This window comes from Hesperophylax consimilis, chromosome 12 (genome assembly GCF_061612785.1).
Source record: "Hesperophylax consimilis isolate HC1 chromosome 12, BYU_Hcon_1.0, whole genome shotgun sequence".
Classification (NCBI taxonomy): Eukaryota; Metazoa; Arthropoda; class Insecta; order Trichoptera; family Limnephilidae; genus Hesperophylax; species Hesperophylax consimilis.
In genome coordinates this window covers 10,031,865-10,049,020 of record NC_142847.1, presented here as the reverse complement: position 1 = coordinate 10,049,020, position 17,156 = coordinate 10,031,865, and the positions used below count along the sequence as shown (strand labels likewise).

General features: G+C 40.4%; 2 protein-coding genes across 2 annotated transcripts; both read left to right on the top strand.

Moving 5' to 3' along the window:
* Positions 1 to 13,527: 13,527 nt before the first annotated feature.
* On the top strand, positions 13,528 to 16,936 carry LOC149419101 (uncharacterized). The gene is made up of 2 exons (XM_089637679.1): positions 13,528 to 15,193; positions 16,690 to 16,936. Exon 1 carries the CDS (start codon positions 13,833 to 13,835, stop codon positions 15,129 to 15,131), a length of 1,299 nt encoding a protein of 432 aa, XP_089493805.1. The 5' UTR covers positions 13,528 to 13,832; the 3' UTR covers positions 15,132 to 15,193; positions 16,690 to 16,936.
* Positions 15,159 to 16,433, top strand: LOC149419102 (uncharacterized). The gene has a single exon (XM_089637927.1). It carries the CDS (start codon positions 15,159 to 15,161, stop codon positions 16,431 to 16,433), a length of 1,275 nt encoding a protein of 424 aa, XP_089494053.1.
* Positions 16,937 to 17,156: the final 220 nt, after the last annotated feature.

The window sequence follows — 17,156 nt, the reverse complement described above, 5'->3', positions numbered from 1 at the left end:
CAGTTAAAGTTATTAGTAATAATTCAAAATAAAAATTGTGCAGTCTTTGTACAATGTGTAACAATCGTGATGTGGTTTTTATTAGTAAGGCTGTTATTCTTTTAAGAATTCAATTGGGGTAGTATATTTCCAATATGTCCACATCACCACTTCCCTATTACACATTTTTTATATTCATATTCCTGTCATTTTGTAAAATATTTTAGTTGTGAATAAAAACATGTCAATATTGATTTTTGTTTCTGTCAATATCCTTCAGTCTTCCCGTCTCTTGTGAACATATTTTCCAAACACTTGTCTAAGAATTTATTTTAACACTTGAATTATTGAAAGTAAGGACGTATAGGGGTGCCAACTGTGATTCAGACCACTACATGGTGGTGGCCACCTATAGGAGCCGAATTGCAAACAACAGGACACGAAAATCACCAACTATTCCAAAAATCAATACGGAAGCTCTAAAAACACCAGAAGGCAAAGAGCAGTATCACAACGCCCTTGTAAATAGCCTACCAGATCAGATCACTGAGCAGAACTCCCAAGAATCACTCGAAAAAGATTGGAATGATATAAAAGAAGCAATTGTAAGAGCAGTGGAATCAAGTGTCGGAAACATGCCCAGACAGCCCAGGAACCCGTGGTTTGATGAAGAGTGTGAAAGAAAGATAGCTGAAAAGAATATACTCAGAAAGAAGTACTTGGAAACGTCAACAAGAAACAAAAGACAGGCGTACGAACAAGCGAGAAAAGAAACGAATAAGCTGATACGGGGAAAGAAAAGAAAATTCTTGAATGATATACTGCTAAAAATGGAACAGGACTTTGTCAATAATAATCCTAGAGAAGCATATAGGGGAGTAAACTTCTTCAAGAAGGGTTTCAAACCGAATACAACACTATGCAAAGACGCTGATGGATCAATTATATCAGATAAGGAACGAATAAAAACAGTGTGGAAAAACTACTTCTATAAACTTCTCAACCCTAATAGCGACCTGAGAAGTCACCCTACCAACATCCCCACTGAATCAAGTAATGAAGAATCAGCGAATCCACCAACAATGCAAGAAATAAATGCTGCACTAAAGAAACTTAAAAACAACAAATCACCTGGGAAAGACAACCTCCCGGCAGAGTTGTTCAAATATGGAAATGAGCATCTGAGAAATCTGCTACTCAATTTAATAACTAAAATATGGACACTGGAAAAAATCCCAGAGGAATGGCAAATAAGCATAATATGCCCAATTCACAAGAAAGGTGACAAATTAAAATGCGAAAATCATAGAGGAATATCACTTCTATGCACAGCATATAAAATCTACACCATGATACTGAAACAAAGAATTGATAAATATGCAGAAAACCTACTGGGAGAGTATCAGGCAGGCTTCCGCACCGGTAGATCCACAACAGACCAACTGTTCACCGTCAGACAGATCTTGGCAAAGTGCTGGGAATTTGGAATTTTCCTGGGCTCCAGCCTGACAGAGAACAATGAGGATCCAGCAGAAATCAGAAGGAGAATCCACAGCAGCCAACAAAACATACTTCTCTTTGCTGCCAGTGTTTAAGTCACGTAGTGTCCACAGAAAAACCAAAATAACCATATATAAGACCATTGTAAGAACTGTATTGGCATATGGATGTGAGGCGCTGACACTGACGGTAAAGATGGCTGAAATGCTGGATACTTTTGAAAGAAAGGTGCTGAGAAGAATATGTGGACCCGTGAAAGAGGGCGAACAGTGGCGTATCCGGCACAATATAGAATTGTACGATATATATAAGGCCCCTAGCATCTCTGCACACATGAGACTCCTCAGGCTGAGATGGGCTGGGCATGTACAGAGAATGCCGGATACACGCGTCCCAAAAAGAATTCTGACTGGTCACCCAGGTGGAAAGAGAAAAGTGGGAAGACCCAGACTGAGGTGGGAAGATGAGGTAAGAGGGGATGCAGCACAGTTTCTCCAGGTGACAAACTGGAAGTCAGCCGCTGAGGACAGGAGGAGTTGGAGGCGACTGTTGCAGGAGGCCAAAGCTCGATATGGGCTGTAGCGCCATCGAAGAAGAAGAAGAAGAATTATTGAAAGAATTCCATTAACAGTGATGATGTCGTTGTAAAGAGATTAATATATAGTTTTTTTTAGATATTTTCGGACAGATATAAATTCCTCAAAGATTATAATAGTTTTGTATCATTTATATTGTAACGTAAATCAGTGTCTATCGATATATTATAACACTACTTGAATATTCGAACCTGCATTTTTTTTGGATTGCGGTATCGTTGTACTAAAAAATGGTATATCGAAGTCACCTCACTCCGGAAGGTGATTTTGATCACCATATTTTTATAATTGACTCCTCAAACATTTATATATAATATATCAATAGGTACACACTCCTAGCTTCATTCACATTTATACATCGTCTCATACATACCTACTCTTCTGATATCATGACCCTTGACATTGCCCAATTCAAGTATTTGATTCAATTGACTTTGCCATCTTCCTTGGGCGTCCTCGACTTCATTTATCATGAAAAATAAATCATTTGAATTGAAATACAAAAATTTATAAAAATAAAAAAAACTTTTTTGTTTTAGTAAAATAGGTATGTAAGATATACAATGAATACAACAATTGGTTATTTGAAGTTTTTCATTGTATGATATTTTACATAACAATCCTCAATGTGATGTACAGGTTTACTTTTGCCGGTTTCGCAATACAATTGTTTTTTCAAATTTCTATTCTTCCACCCTGAATTTTTCTATTATCTATAACATACTGCACAGTAGGGTGGAGTGACGTTGTATGGGACTTTTTTTTTTAAAGATGCCAGTACTGTAATAGCAAAAAAAAGTTGCCTTTATATAACACCTCTTTCGTCTAAAAAAATCAACTCGATCGAAACATTCCTTTATTCAACAACCAGCACATTTATATTTAGAAAAAAATTGTATGAAAAAAGTCGCTGAAAACTCTGCCAAGCATTATAAACAAGTGATATTCATAGCAAAAATACAATTTTATTAGGGGTTTTATAGCTAATAAGGTGCATAACACATCTGAAAATAAAAATAAAATTACCATAGTTTCAAGGCGGGGTCTATTTTTGGTTTTTTGAAGAGGATTATTGATTTTTATTGTTTTTTTCGTGTTTTTGAGAAACATGTTTTTTTATTAAATAAAATACTTTAACAAAGAGAATTCTTTTAAACATTATCGAAGTTTTATAATATTTATCGTGTTTTGAAATGAGATTTGGTGTGAAATTCGGGCATTATATGCCTAGATTTTATTGTCGCCCGAATGAATCCATCTCTTGCTTCAGGCCCAACTGTAGACAACGATGCCTGGGTAACTAATTTGATGCACCTCTCGACTGCTTGAGTGTGGCAGGGAAATCTGGGAAATTCAATACTGTCCTTTTCTTCACCGAAATTATTTATCATTTTGACTAGGCCGTCATTACTGATTTCGGATAGTATCGGTGGCGGTGTAACTTCGCATTCCTGCCAGTTGATAATATCGTAATATTTACTTGCTGAAAAGTTTATTGTTGGAATAATAAAGTCTCTAACAACAGATGGACTCGGACATCTATCTCGCGCCTTTAATATTCGTCTCAAACCCAATTCTCTTACAATAAGGTTGTCATCCATTATCATGGATAGTAGCAGATTTTCCGGGTGGCAAAAATAGGCGTTTCTTTGAATTACTGGATTAATTATATCTCGTAGATCAGTGCTCAAATGTCGGGTGAGTTTTATTATAGTCATGTAATGCCCCATCTTTACACGACGGGTGCCTCTTTATCTCAAACCATGTCGGAGCATATGCTTTAACAACATATTCAGCAAGAATTTTTAGGTTCACTGAAGGGTTAGTTGTTCCTATATATAATCGAAGTATTGAGTTTGCTGTCGTCAACCAGCGTGAGTGACAAATACTACCTGGATGACGGTTTTCTAAATTTGGTGGGCAGTGACCTGTTGTAACTGCAAAACATATTTCGTACAAGTATTTTTGGTCCGTGCTCAAATTTTTCAATTCCTCTGCGTTGAGTTTGTGCATCTCAAAGTGTATTGGTGAATAATTTATAACGGTGTTTTCAGAGCTGCTTGAAAGAAGTTTTCCAATAGGTCCCGAAAACCCTTTAGGTCCTGTTGTAGCACCATCTAAGTGTTGAAACAAGTGGCGAAGGGGAAGTTCGTTTGCATGCAGCTGACAGATAAACCATTGTAACGGATGACCTAATTCCAATTCCATGAATCTAATAGTTCCATTTCTTTTGCCTGTATTGACAGCAGTCCCATCACATCCAATCGCTGATAAATCATTCAAATTAAAACCGTTCACTTTTAAATGGTGTAACATGCTCTTTGCGATGTTTTTGCCAGTTCCTGATGATGGTGTAACATGTCCAACATATTGAGACCCCGGCTCAGCTAAAATGGAATAATGTTCTTCTGAAATCGTTCTCCGATGATATCTATCCCCTATTTTTTCCTGAGACAGTGTTTTATCCTTCCTTCCTTCGAAATATAGACCTCGAATTTTTGTTGACTCCGACGACATCTGCCATGTTTTTATTAAAGAAGTGCGACACGTTTGTCTAGCTCGTCTGAGTTTGCTCCTATCAATCACCATTTTAGAGTCGTCTTCTGTTACTATGCCAAAATCTTGTAATGTAGCACTTGCAACAGCTGATGCCGACCTGTCTGACAAACCATACTGATCGCAGATTCTGGCCAAAGTGGGGAGTTTTAACATCATACGGGAATTTTCTGGAGGTTGCGAAGAATGTGAAGAAAATTATTGGTTTTCATCAAAAAAGGGTTGACGTGGTTTTGTCGCTGATGCTGTAGATGAGCTGACCTTCGAAGCAAGTTCAGATAAACGAGCATGCATCCTCATTTTCCGATGTAATTTTTTTGTTGTGTCGGTGTCTACTGCTCCCAGCATCATTTTTCTCAAGGATCTTTGGTCTTCAAGGAATGCTTGTTCTGTGGTGGGTAACTTGCGCGTCTTTTCGCAGGAACACATATTCAGATTGTTACATTTGCATGAAGCAATATCGAAAAGTTTATTCATTTTGATTTTATAAGAATTTAACTTAACATAATAATGCACACTTTTTTTTGGCCAATTTTTAAGTTTTAAGTATTCGTTATAATGATCTTGGATCAGTTTCATCACTCGATTGTGTGAAACAATGGAAATAGAAACGCGCTTCCAAATTCCTTCAACAATTGCAGATATAACACTTTTTATTTCGAATACTGACGGTTTTTTTGTAGAGTTAAGATTACGCTCGGCAACAATAACATTTGGCTGTCATCAGTTGTTTTGTTTTGCTCTATCTAAAATTAATTTTTTACCATTCTTTTTTGTTTTCTGGCCAAAAAAAAAGTGTAGTGTGTTGTGCCTTGAGGTTTCTTCTCCCTCCTGATCTTCCAGGAGTCACTTTTCGCTGCTGATTTCCAGATATTTATAAACTTTTTTACTTCTGTCATTTTTCATACTATTATTGTAGTTGTTTACTGTTGTGAATAATGGAGGAAGATTTCCCTCCTGGACCCCCTACAAAGCCCCCAGATCCCTCTCCAGACCCCCCAGACGGGGAAAATGTAGAAATTTCTGACAGTGATTCTGTCATCTTGACTTCTACCAAAAAAAGGAAATTTACTCCTTCTTCCCCAATAAAACTTGACTCGCCTTCGACTTCACTGTCCCCACCAGCACTTTCTCAACTTCCTCCAACAAACTTTTATTCTCCTCATTCCCGTGGCCCATTCATAGCATACGCCCAAAAAACTGAGCAAGGAAAAACCATCCACCCTCTTGAATTTGGCAAATTCCTATCAAATAGCAAGAATCTTTCAATCAAACCTGGAGGTGTAAAAGCCGAGGGTCGCTTCCGAATCTCCGTCGAATTCCTCTCAGGGCCAGCTGCCAACAGTTTCATCAAAAATATCTTCATTTCATCTAATTCAAAGTTCAAGGCATATATCCCTACTTTCAATGTCACTCGCATGGGCCTGGTCAGAGGTATCTCGACCGATCTGTCCATCCAAGAAATTCTGTCTTCACTTTCAACCCCCCAACACATTGGCAATCCCATAAAAGCCAGGAGGCTAAATTACAAGGACTCCTCTGAGGGTATAATTACCTGGAAGCCCTCCCAATCTGTTGTTATCACCTTTGAAGGTCAATCTCTTCCCTCCCATATATATTTATTCTTCAACTCATTACCAGTTGAAATGTATACATATCCCACCACTCAATGTTTCAATTGCTGCCGTTTTGGTCATACCAAAGCTGCATGCAGATCTCAACCCAGATGTTTTAAATGTGGAGAAAACCACGCAGCTGACCAATGTCCTTCTTCCTCCTCACCTAAATGTTTTAACTGCTCAGGCTCACATACAGCCATCAACACATCTTGCCCAGAACAATCTCGCCAAAAAAATATTAAAATTTCAATGGCCTCTCAGAACTTGTCTTTTCTGCAGGCTTCTAAATTATTCCCGCCTGTCAAAAAATCATTTGCTGAGGCTTTATCCAGCAACTCCTCATCCAACCCTCTTCCCTCCACTACAACAACTTCTTCTCGTTCAACTAAATTCACATACAAAAACGCTATCTCTAAACCGGCTCCTGGATACGATCAGCAACAACACAACTCACTGCTCTTAAATCCCAATGGTTCAACTCTTTCAAATGCCACAAATGGGTGTGCAAATAATTATAATCCGTCCTCAATGAACTCTCTTAAACTTTCTGAAAAACTCTCCCAAGACAATTCTTCATTTATCCAAACTCTTATTATGCTTCTAATTGACCTTATTTCTTCTCAAACTAATCTACCGTCCAACGCTGCTACTATTATTTCCACATTAAAATCATTTATTCAAAATGGCTCTTCAGGATGTCAGAATACTTCAGTGGAATAGTCGAAGTGCTATTTCTAACAAATCTGATCTCCTTAACCTATTAAATTCCAACTTTATTTCTTTGGCTGCTATCTCGGAGACTTGGTTTACTCCATCCACCCACTTTAATGTGGGAGGGTATTCCTGTCTCCGCGACGATCGCCCGGAAGGTTCGGGCGGCGGTGCTGCCCTTTTTATTAAAAAATCCATATCATTTTCCCCAATAAATAATATCAAACCCCCCAATGCTGACTTCCAAATGGTTGCAGCTAAAATAAAGGACACATCCTTTATTTCAGTCTATCTTCCCCCAACAGCCCACTTCAATAAACAAACTTGGTTGCAAATTGTAAGTCAACTAAGCCCTCCTTTCTTTATATTAGGCGATTTTAATGCCCATTCCCCCGTCTGGGGTTCTGCTTTCTCCGACCGAGATGGTCGAAGTGTGATGGATTTCCTAGATCAATCCAACCTTTTCCTTTTGAATGACGGATCTCCTACTAGGATCTCACGCCCCAGCACAAACCCCAGTGCAGTGGATCTATCGATATGTTCTACTAGTCTGGCTTCTCTCTCCTCGTGGGTGGTGTCCCCCGACCCTTGCTCCAGTGATCATTTCCCGATCATCATTACTTATCAAACTTCTTTCCAATCGGACAAGTCTCATATTTCGACAAAGATTAAAACGAAACACACCAAATGGGATGAATTTAACTCTCATATGGACAAGTTCCTACTAAATTCACCCGCCACCGATATATTTTCCGTCAAAGATGATTATAATAACTTCAAATCAATGCTCATAACTGCAATAAATAAATCAAATCCTCCCCCTAAAACTAAATCTCTCAAAAAACTCCCTCCAACTCCCTGGTGGGATGAGGAATGTTCCAAAGTAGTAAGAATTCGGAAAGCTAAATCTCTTTCCTATCGTTACAATATGACTATGGAGAACTATCTTATATACAAAAACGCTGAATCCAATGCCAAAAGGGTATTGAGGTCAAAAAAAAGATCCGGGTGGTACAACTTTTGCAGTTCAGTATCTCCGAACACTCCAATTTCGGAAGTTTGGTCTATGATCCGAAGATTTCGATCCTCCTTCAGTTCACCATCTCCTCGAGCGTCCCATTCTAAATGGATAGATGAATTCTTGGACAAAATTGCCCCCCCTTCTGTTCCTAACTTAGATGAAATAACGCCCATCTATAATACTCCCATGTCTAATCATTGGCTAGACTCTCCATTCACCTTTATTGAGCTAAAAAATTGTTTATCAACAGTCAAGGACTCATCTCCAGGCAGAGATGGTATACCTTACAGCATAATCAAAAATAGTAATGATAATGTTCTAAACCACTTCTTAAGCATCTTAAATAAAATCTTCCAGACTGGTATAATGCCTGATGACTGGAGTTCTCAAATAATCATCCCTATTTTAAAAACAAACAAATCTCCAAATTTTGGATCCAACTACAGGCCAATCGCTCTTTCATCCACCCTCAGTAAACTTTATGAAAAATTAATTAAAAACCGATTAGAATTTTTTGTCGAGAGTAAACAGCTTCTCTCTCCATCTCAATTTGGATTTAGGAAAAAAAATCCACTCAGGATAACCTTGCCATCATCAGCACTGATATTAATTTATCGATTTCTAAACAGGAAGTTTGTCTTGCCGTCTTTATAGATATAGAAGGCGCCTTTGACAATGTTTCCATCCCAATCCTGAAAAAAAAACTTCTAGGCCTTGGCCTTCCCCCCATGTTTGTCCAATCAATTATTAATCTATTTCTAGATAGAAAATTTTTCATTGAACTTCCAGATATTTCTCCTCAAAGTAGGTCTATTTGGAAGGGTTTACCACAAGGCGATGTATTGTCCCCCTTACTGTATAATATATACACATATGATATGCATGTCACTATTCCCCCACAAATAAAAATTATCGAGTTCGCAGATGACATAGCTTTCTTCTTATCATCCAAAATCATCCCTCTTGCCGTCAAATATCTTAACGAAGCCATGAATGCCCTTTGCACATGGCTCACGTTACATGGTCTTGAACTTTCAATCCAAAAGACTCAGTGTGTCACCTTCTCAAACCGCCATAAAAACCCCCCCGTTCAAATTTTATTTAAAAATTCTCCAATCTCCAACGCTTCTGAAGTAAAATTTTTGGGAGTAACATTTGATAGGAAACTTAAATGGTCTTCCCATATTAATAATTTAGTTACTAAATGCGAAAAAAATTTAAATATCATCAGATCATTATCTGGCGTTTGGTGGGGAGCTCACCCTACTTGCATTAAGTTGCTTTACAATGCACTTATTCGAAGCCATCTCGACTATGCCTGCCCACTTTTTAGTACTGCCTCAAAAAATGTACTTAATAAATTAGACAAAATTCAATCTAAATCTTTGCGAATAATAACTGGAGCGATGCAATCGTCACCCATCAATTCCCTTCAAGTAGAATGTTCTGATCCTCCTCTTTATTTAAGGCGTCAACTATTTGCTGACAAATTTGTTCTTAAATGTTTAAATTCTAAATGTCATCAGGTTATCCCCAGCCTCTCGTTGTTCATTGACTCAAACCATTCATCTACAATCAGAGCTTCAACTAAACCTATTCCTGACATCTGTAAAAATTTTAAGTCTCTCTCAGAGCTCCACATCATCCAAAATGATCTACTTCCCTTATACAAACTAAAATATAGTCACGTCACCCTATCCCCAACAATATTAGAAGGGATCGGAATCTTTAAAAGTCATTCCAATCTCCCGGCCCGAACTGTCAATAATATGTTCAATGACACTATTTTATCTAAATGGCCCAACTTTTCTCTTTTATTTACTGATGGATCCAAATCTCCCGACTCTCCTAACTGTGGTATAGGTATTAACGTTTACCACAATAATTCTAATGATAGAATATTTCATTCAATTTCAAATCAATTTTCAATATTTTCAGCTGAGTGCATTGCAATAATAGAATCTCTCAAATATATAATCAAAAATAATTTTGAACATTCCCTCGTTCTCTCTGACTCTCTCAGTTCCCTCCAAAAACTTAAATCCAGTCCTCTTCTTCATCCTGATGATCATTTTGTATGCCTTATTCGAGAGATGATAGCATCCATTCAAAGCTCTGGTAAATCTGTAACTCTGATTTGGATTCCTGGACATGTTGGTATCATGGGTAATGATATTGCGGATGCCTTGGCAAAACAAGGAGCGTCCAACCCTGTTGTTACCCTCGTAAACCACATTCCCTTATCTGACATTTTTTCCATCATCAAAGAAAGATCCCGCAATGTTTGGTCAGAGTATTGGCACATTGCTAGTCAATCCAAGGGAGCCTGCTATGCCTCAATACAAAGGACTATACCATCAAAACCGTGGTTTCAGCAATTCCCTCATTTTTCCAAAAAAGAAATTTCTTCACTCATTCGAATGAGGATCGGTCATTGTTCCGTTCCTTCCCATCTTTTTAAAATTCACGTCCTTGACTCCCCAGATTGTACATTCTGTGGTCTAGAAGTGGGAACTTTAGATCACATATTTTTTGGCTGTCCCTCTCTAAACAAATATCCTCTCTTCTATCAAGCCTTAACTAAAATTGCCTCCCCTCCATTCAACATTTCATCTCTTTTAAGTCTGAACTCGACTCCAATTTTCATTATAATTTTGAAATTTGCCTATTTAAATAAAATTAATATTTAAATTCACCTTTCAATACACATTTCTCAATAATTTTAAATGATGGCCAAGAACACCCTTGAAGGGTGAAAGCCAGAAATAATGGAAAAAAAAAAAAAGATTACGCTCATATCGTAAGAACAAATAATGTCTAATCACTTCTGAGACAGTAGGTAACACTTGAGAGTTCATTTCAGTTGGTGCCCCGAATATTGGACATAAAATTTTGCTTCTCGTGTAATTTGCAATCATTTTCACAACAATTATATGTGTTAAAATTTAATCTGACAAGGATTCTAACACGTCTACGGTCAGCGGTAGCCGAAACGAAACTAGATGCAAGTCGCATCTAGTTTCTGCGACGAAACAATAGGAGCGAAATTATCCCCCCCACCTCCACAGCGCTCACAAACTCACTAGTTTAAGAGCAATTTATGCAGTGTTTTTTTTTTTATAAAACATGTAATGTTCAATAAGGTAAATGCAATTGAAAGTAATGGATATTATTTTATATTTTTGAGACTGTACTCAGATTTTGGGAAAAAAAGGCTAAATTTACGTTTTTTACGTTACGAAATCGCTAGGTTGTTGAATGAAGACATAAGTTTAGATTTTTTTAAGTATTTTTACGAGAATATGAACGACATGAAGCATCTTTTGGCAGCTATTACAATACCGAGATTTGATTTTTGCAATGTCACTCCACCCTACTGCACAGTCCTTCTTAGTTTCAGAACGTAGAGTGTGCAATTTATTTATAAGTCTGTCTTCTGAATGGAGAATAGCAGAGCGTCGTCCAAATCGAGTACCTCCTTGATAATCTCCTACTAATTGATTGACCAATAATTTTACAAATTTCAAATGTGTCATCGGTTTTTCATTGTTTTTTTCCTTGGTTTCCTCCACCATTTTAGGGACTTACACATAAAACAATAAGTCGATGCATAGTGATTGGCCCGATCAACTCTACCCATATTGATCGTATAGTTTATTGCAACCAGTGTCTTTTTGATATTTATCGTAGAACCTCCACATAGTGTTCTCAGCACTTTCCTAAGCCCTGCTGTATCACATGAGGTTAAAAAAGTAACCACCCTTTTATCCTTCAATGTGAGTACAAAAATGTTTTCCTTCTTGAATGCGATTGTTTTCTTGTTCCGAAAAGGCAATTTTTTTCTGTTAGTCATCAATTCTTCGGCAAGTGGTATGCTATAAAATAAATAAATAAACCCAGTCCCTTTAATAAAGTTCACCAGGGTTGTCATTGGGTATCTGGTTCTACTGGTGACCGGATAAATCGTCAAAATGATAATTCATCACATCTTTAAAAAGTTATATTCACGGAAAGTGATGAAACAAAAAAATATTAAGTGGGTTATGTAGGTTAGGTTAAGTTTAAAATTTTTTTTTTCATTGTTTCTAATGACTTTATATAAATTTTTAAAGGTGTGTTGAATTGTCACTGTGTTGAGTTATCAAGGAACCGGTTCTACTGTATGTCTCCCCAGGTATCTGAGCCTAGTTCCCACCAGGGCAGGACATGTTCACTGTTTTGTGATTGATTGATTGTTTCTGTCCATATCAAGTAGTTTCTTGGTTTGTCTAAGGTCTGGAGCCCTCTCCCATTCTTTGCGGTGCTGGGATTTGACCCACCTATCAATATGTAATTTTGTGTGGCAAGCTGCTACTCCTACGGCCGGCTCGGATCCTACAAGTGGTGCTTTCACCCCTTTCCTTGCTAGTTCGTCAGCCCGCTCGTTGCCCTCAATACCTTTATGTCCTGAAGTGGTATATAATACCTATCTGTAAATAAATCATATCCTTCTGCACATGGGTTTTTGGGTATTCTGCAGGTTACAGGTAGTTTTGGTAATGGTAGATCAGCTGATGTAATATTGCCATAATACGGCAGAATAGAGCAAATATATCCTGTCTCTGCATCTGCCAGAATGGTGACCGGGTATCTCATCAAAATGACAGTTCAACACACAAAAAGTGATATAAATTCATGAGTTGAAACAAAAACTAGGTTAAATAGGTTACATCACTTTTTAACCCTAGAGTGGGAGCGCTATGAGCATTTTGCCGCCCTCTGCAAAAAAACGTTGATAATTCTTAAATTTACTGCGTGTAAACTTTGCGCTTTTTAGTAGCTGCCCCTACTATCGTTCGCAGCCCGTGCCGAAAGATTGGACGCCATCGGTACGCGGGGGGCTGCTTGAGAAGGAGGTTGTTACCATCAAGTGTCGTCAGGCGGCGATTTGTTCACTGCGCGCCTACTCACATAAGTAAAAATTGTGTTTATATTATTTACAGTTTAATACATTTATTTTCTCAAAATGAAAACTATTCACTTATTACGAAAATACAAGTGATACTTAAAACTAAATATAAGACTTGTGAGTATTACAGTAGGTACTTCTAAATAAAGAAACTAATAAGTAGTCGGACACTAATTACAGTATTGTGGGTAGAATGAAAAGGTGAATGTTCTATTATGTATCATTATAATCGCAAGTCTATAGCAATTGGACATTCTATTATGCTTAGAGTAAATAAGAGTTGTTTATTTACAAAGTTGAAATGTAGATTATATCTTATGACACTTTTATTGTAAAAATTAAAAAAGCCCTTTTATTTCAGTGTATCATACGTGTCCAGAACTATGCCAGAATTTTCAATAAAATTCATATTTACGTAAATGAGTCCAATGAGGTTGTTTTTTTCAATGATGAATATTGCCGGTATAAGTAGCCAAATAATTTACAAAGCCAATACTGAACACTTGATGCTACGCTGACAGTACTTGAAGGATATTGTGATGGTCCGGGTTAAGCCATATATGACTGCAAGGTCTTTTGTAGACACTTTAGAGCGGGAGCACACAGAGAGCGGTCAGGAGTTCCGAGTTCTGCGATTAGAATGTACTGATACTATAACAACAAGGCGAGCGTAGGGAGTGTGGCGAACCCATCGCTCAGGGAGTGGAAACACGACCTGCAATAGCCATCCCAAGCTAAGGTGTGGGATACCGTGCTCAGGGCTGAATGACACTGGGGAACAGTGTCACCAACGGTTCCTCCGAGACACAAGGTCGCATCTCGGAGTATACAGACCTTACCCCGGCATTCAGGGCTCTGCTGGGGTGGACTTTTTATTTCCCTAGATACTCGTGGGACCAAATATGGACTATAAAAACAAAAACAACACTGACGAGGGACCTTTAAGGAACCTAGGGGGAGTGGAAGGAGGAGTTGAGGCCGCCCCGGTGGACTTATCCCTCTTGGGGCCTTTGAGGAACCAAGAGGAAGTGGAGAGGAGAGATGGGACCACCCTGGTGGACTCTTCCCTTGAGGGGCCCTCTGGGAACCGTAAAGAAGGACCTCCGACGGACGCAACGCGGCGGGATCCCCCAGGGGATCCAGACGTGGAAATGCAGGGAACATCAGGGGACCTGGAAAATAACTTCTTTAAGAACCCCCGACTCCAACTGGGGCCCTCGGGGAACCAGCGGAGAGGGGGGGACTTAAAGAAGAGCCCTACTCCAGCAACCACTGCTGAGGAAGACAAGGTAAAGTCCCTGTCAGATGATGTGAAAAGAAATCACATCAGTAAGAAACCCAGTGGGGCTGCGAGGAGAAAACTAAAAAGAAAGAAGCAGGGGCGGCAGGAAGGAAACCAGGAACAACCAGGGACTGTAAAAGTCCGCTGGGGACAACCAGGGACCTCGAAGGCCGGAACTAGCAAACCAAGGACAGACCGGAAGCTAACGGGGACCGCACAAGGTAACCGGGAGCAACCTGGAACGTCCGGGAGAAAGAAGGCCGGGAAGAGGAGAAGAACCTCACCGGAACCTAAACCCTTGGGGCTTTCACCGGGAAATGCCAGGAAAAAGCCCCGAGGAATTCTCACCTCTGCTACCTATGCGGAAGCCGCAGGAAATAAAATTAGGGTGGCTGTTGTTCATAGAAACAGAGAGGAAGAATTCACAAAAGAGCAGGAGGCCCTCGTGAGTGAGGCGGCCGCGGATCTGATTTTGAGCATCCCAAAGGGGCAGTTCAAACCCAGATTCGACGAATGCTTCACTCAGAGGGGCGTCCTGAAAATGACCTGCTCCGACAAGGAGTCAGAGACATGGCTGAGGGAGATGGTGCCGACCATACGGAAATGGCAGGGCTGCAACCTGGAGGTGGTGGGGTTGCAGGAACCGCCAAAGTACGTAAAGGTTAAGGCAGTAATCCCCGAAAATGGAGCAGTAAGCACCGAGAGATTGCTACAACTGCTGAAGAACCAGACTCCCCGGCTACACACAAACAAATGGATCGTCCACGACTCGATCAGGGATAAGGACATGTATCGCCTGATCATGAGTGTGGACGAGGAAAGTGTGAAGGTGCTGAGGGAGATGGGGATGACGGCGCATGTCGGGATAAGGAAGGCCACTTTCACGGTGTGCCCTCCTAACACCGAGGAGCGTAAATAGGAGGAATGACCTAAGGATTAGGCAGTAATGGCTAAAAACTTACAGTTCATTCAAATAAACTTGCACCGCAGTCCGGCAGCGACTGCAGTGCTTAGCAGTAGAGTCACCCAGGACAGTGTGGACGTCGCGCTGATCCAAGAACCCTGGACTTATAGGGGGAAGGTCAGAGGACTAAACATGAACCAAGGTCTAATCTATTATAACGAGTCGGGGGACAGACCCAGGGCCTGTATTCTCATCAGAGGGATACCTGGCACACTGCTACCCGAACACTGCAGTAGGGACTTAGTGGCTGTGAAGCTACAGGTCATGCTGGACCAAAGAAGCAGGGAAGTAGTTGTGGCATCAGCATACATGCCCTATGACTCTGTGGAACCACTACCCTCAAGGGAAATAACGAGACTCGTCCAGGACTGCAGGGAGAAGGGTAGGGAACTGATACTCGGAGCAGATGCTAACTCGCACCACACTGTGTGGGGGAGTACGGACATCAACAAACAAGGACAGGACCTCCTGGAATACCTGATGACAGTGAACCTTGAGATTCTTAATAGAGGTAGGGAATCCACCTTCGTTATAAGTAACAGACAGGAGGTGATAGACCTGACCCTAGGAACATTGAGAGTATCAGGATGGAGAGTATCGGACGAACCATCCCTGTCGGACCACCGACACATAGATTTTAAACTAGAGGGAGAAACAAGCAAAACGGGGACCGATACATATAGGAATCCAAAAGCAACTGACTGGACTAGATACTCGGAGGAACTAAATATAGGAATGACAAGATTCCCAGCTAAATACGGCTGCCCCGAAGAAATTGAGGACGCAGTAGAAGTACTGACGGACTCAATGATAAGGGCATACGAAAATAGCTGCCCTCTGAAGACAAGTACCAGGGACAAAACACCGTGGTGGAGCAGAAGACTGCAGGAGCTACGGAAAATAGTAAGGCAAGCTTTCAACAAGGCCAAAAAGTCAGGAAACTGGGATGCCCACAAGCAATACCAGAAAGAGTACAAGGTGGCAATCCAGAAAGCCAAAACATGCTCCTGGGAGAAATACTGTGGGGAGGTGGAAACCATCCCACAGACTGCAAGAATCCAAAAAATTCTTGCAAAAGACCCAGGGGCAGCAAAAGGCCCATTCAAAAAAGCTGATGGAGGATTTACCAACAGTTGGAAGGAGGAGTTGGAGGTACTGCTAGGGAAACATTTTCCCAGCTACAAAAAGTTAGAAGCAGATGACACCCCTGGGTTTGACCCTTTTAAAAGCGCAGGAGAGTGGAGGGAGTGCTGCTAAACCTACCCCCACTAAACATAGAAATAGAGAGGGCGGCGTTGGCGGCAGCCTACAGGTTACATTGCAATGGCCAATGGTGAGGAGAGTTGCCCAGAAACAGTCACACGGAGATAGGAATAAGACTGAGGGCAATTAGTCCGACGGCTGGGATGAAGCAGGACGGCAAATAAGCCGAATACTTCTTCGGACAGCTGTTTAAAGTGACGTACCCCACAAGGGAGGAATGGGAACGGTCCCAGGTCCAAACTCCAAACAGGAACTAATCTGGTTCACAGACGGGTCCAAGATGGAGGAAGGAACAGGGGCCGGGGTCTGTCTACAGGGATCTAAGAGGGAACTCAGTATACCTCTAGGAATGCACTGCACTGTATTTCAAGCTGAGATGAAAGCCATCTTAGCCTGCGCACAGGAGAATATGAGTATCGGGTACAGAAATAAGAACATAAATATATGTTCGGATAGCCAGGCGGCCTTAATGGCACTGGAAAGTAACAGATGCGACTCCAGACTGGTGATGGAATGCAGGACTATCCTTATAGAACCATCAATAAAGTAACCCTGCTCTGGGTACCAGGACATAAAGATATTGAGGGCAACGAGCGGGCTGACGAACTAGCAAGGAGAGGGGCGAAAGCACCACTTGCGGGATCCGAGCCGGCCGTAGGAGTAGCAGCTTGCCACACCAAACTACATATCAAGAGGTGGGTCAAATCCCAACACTGG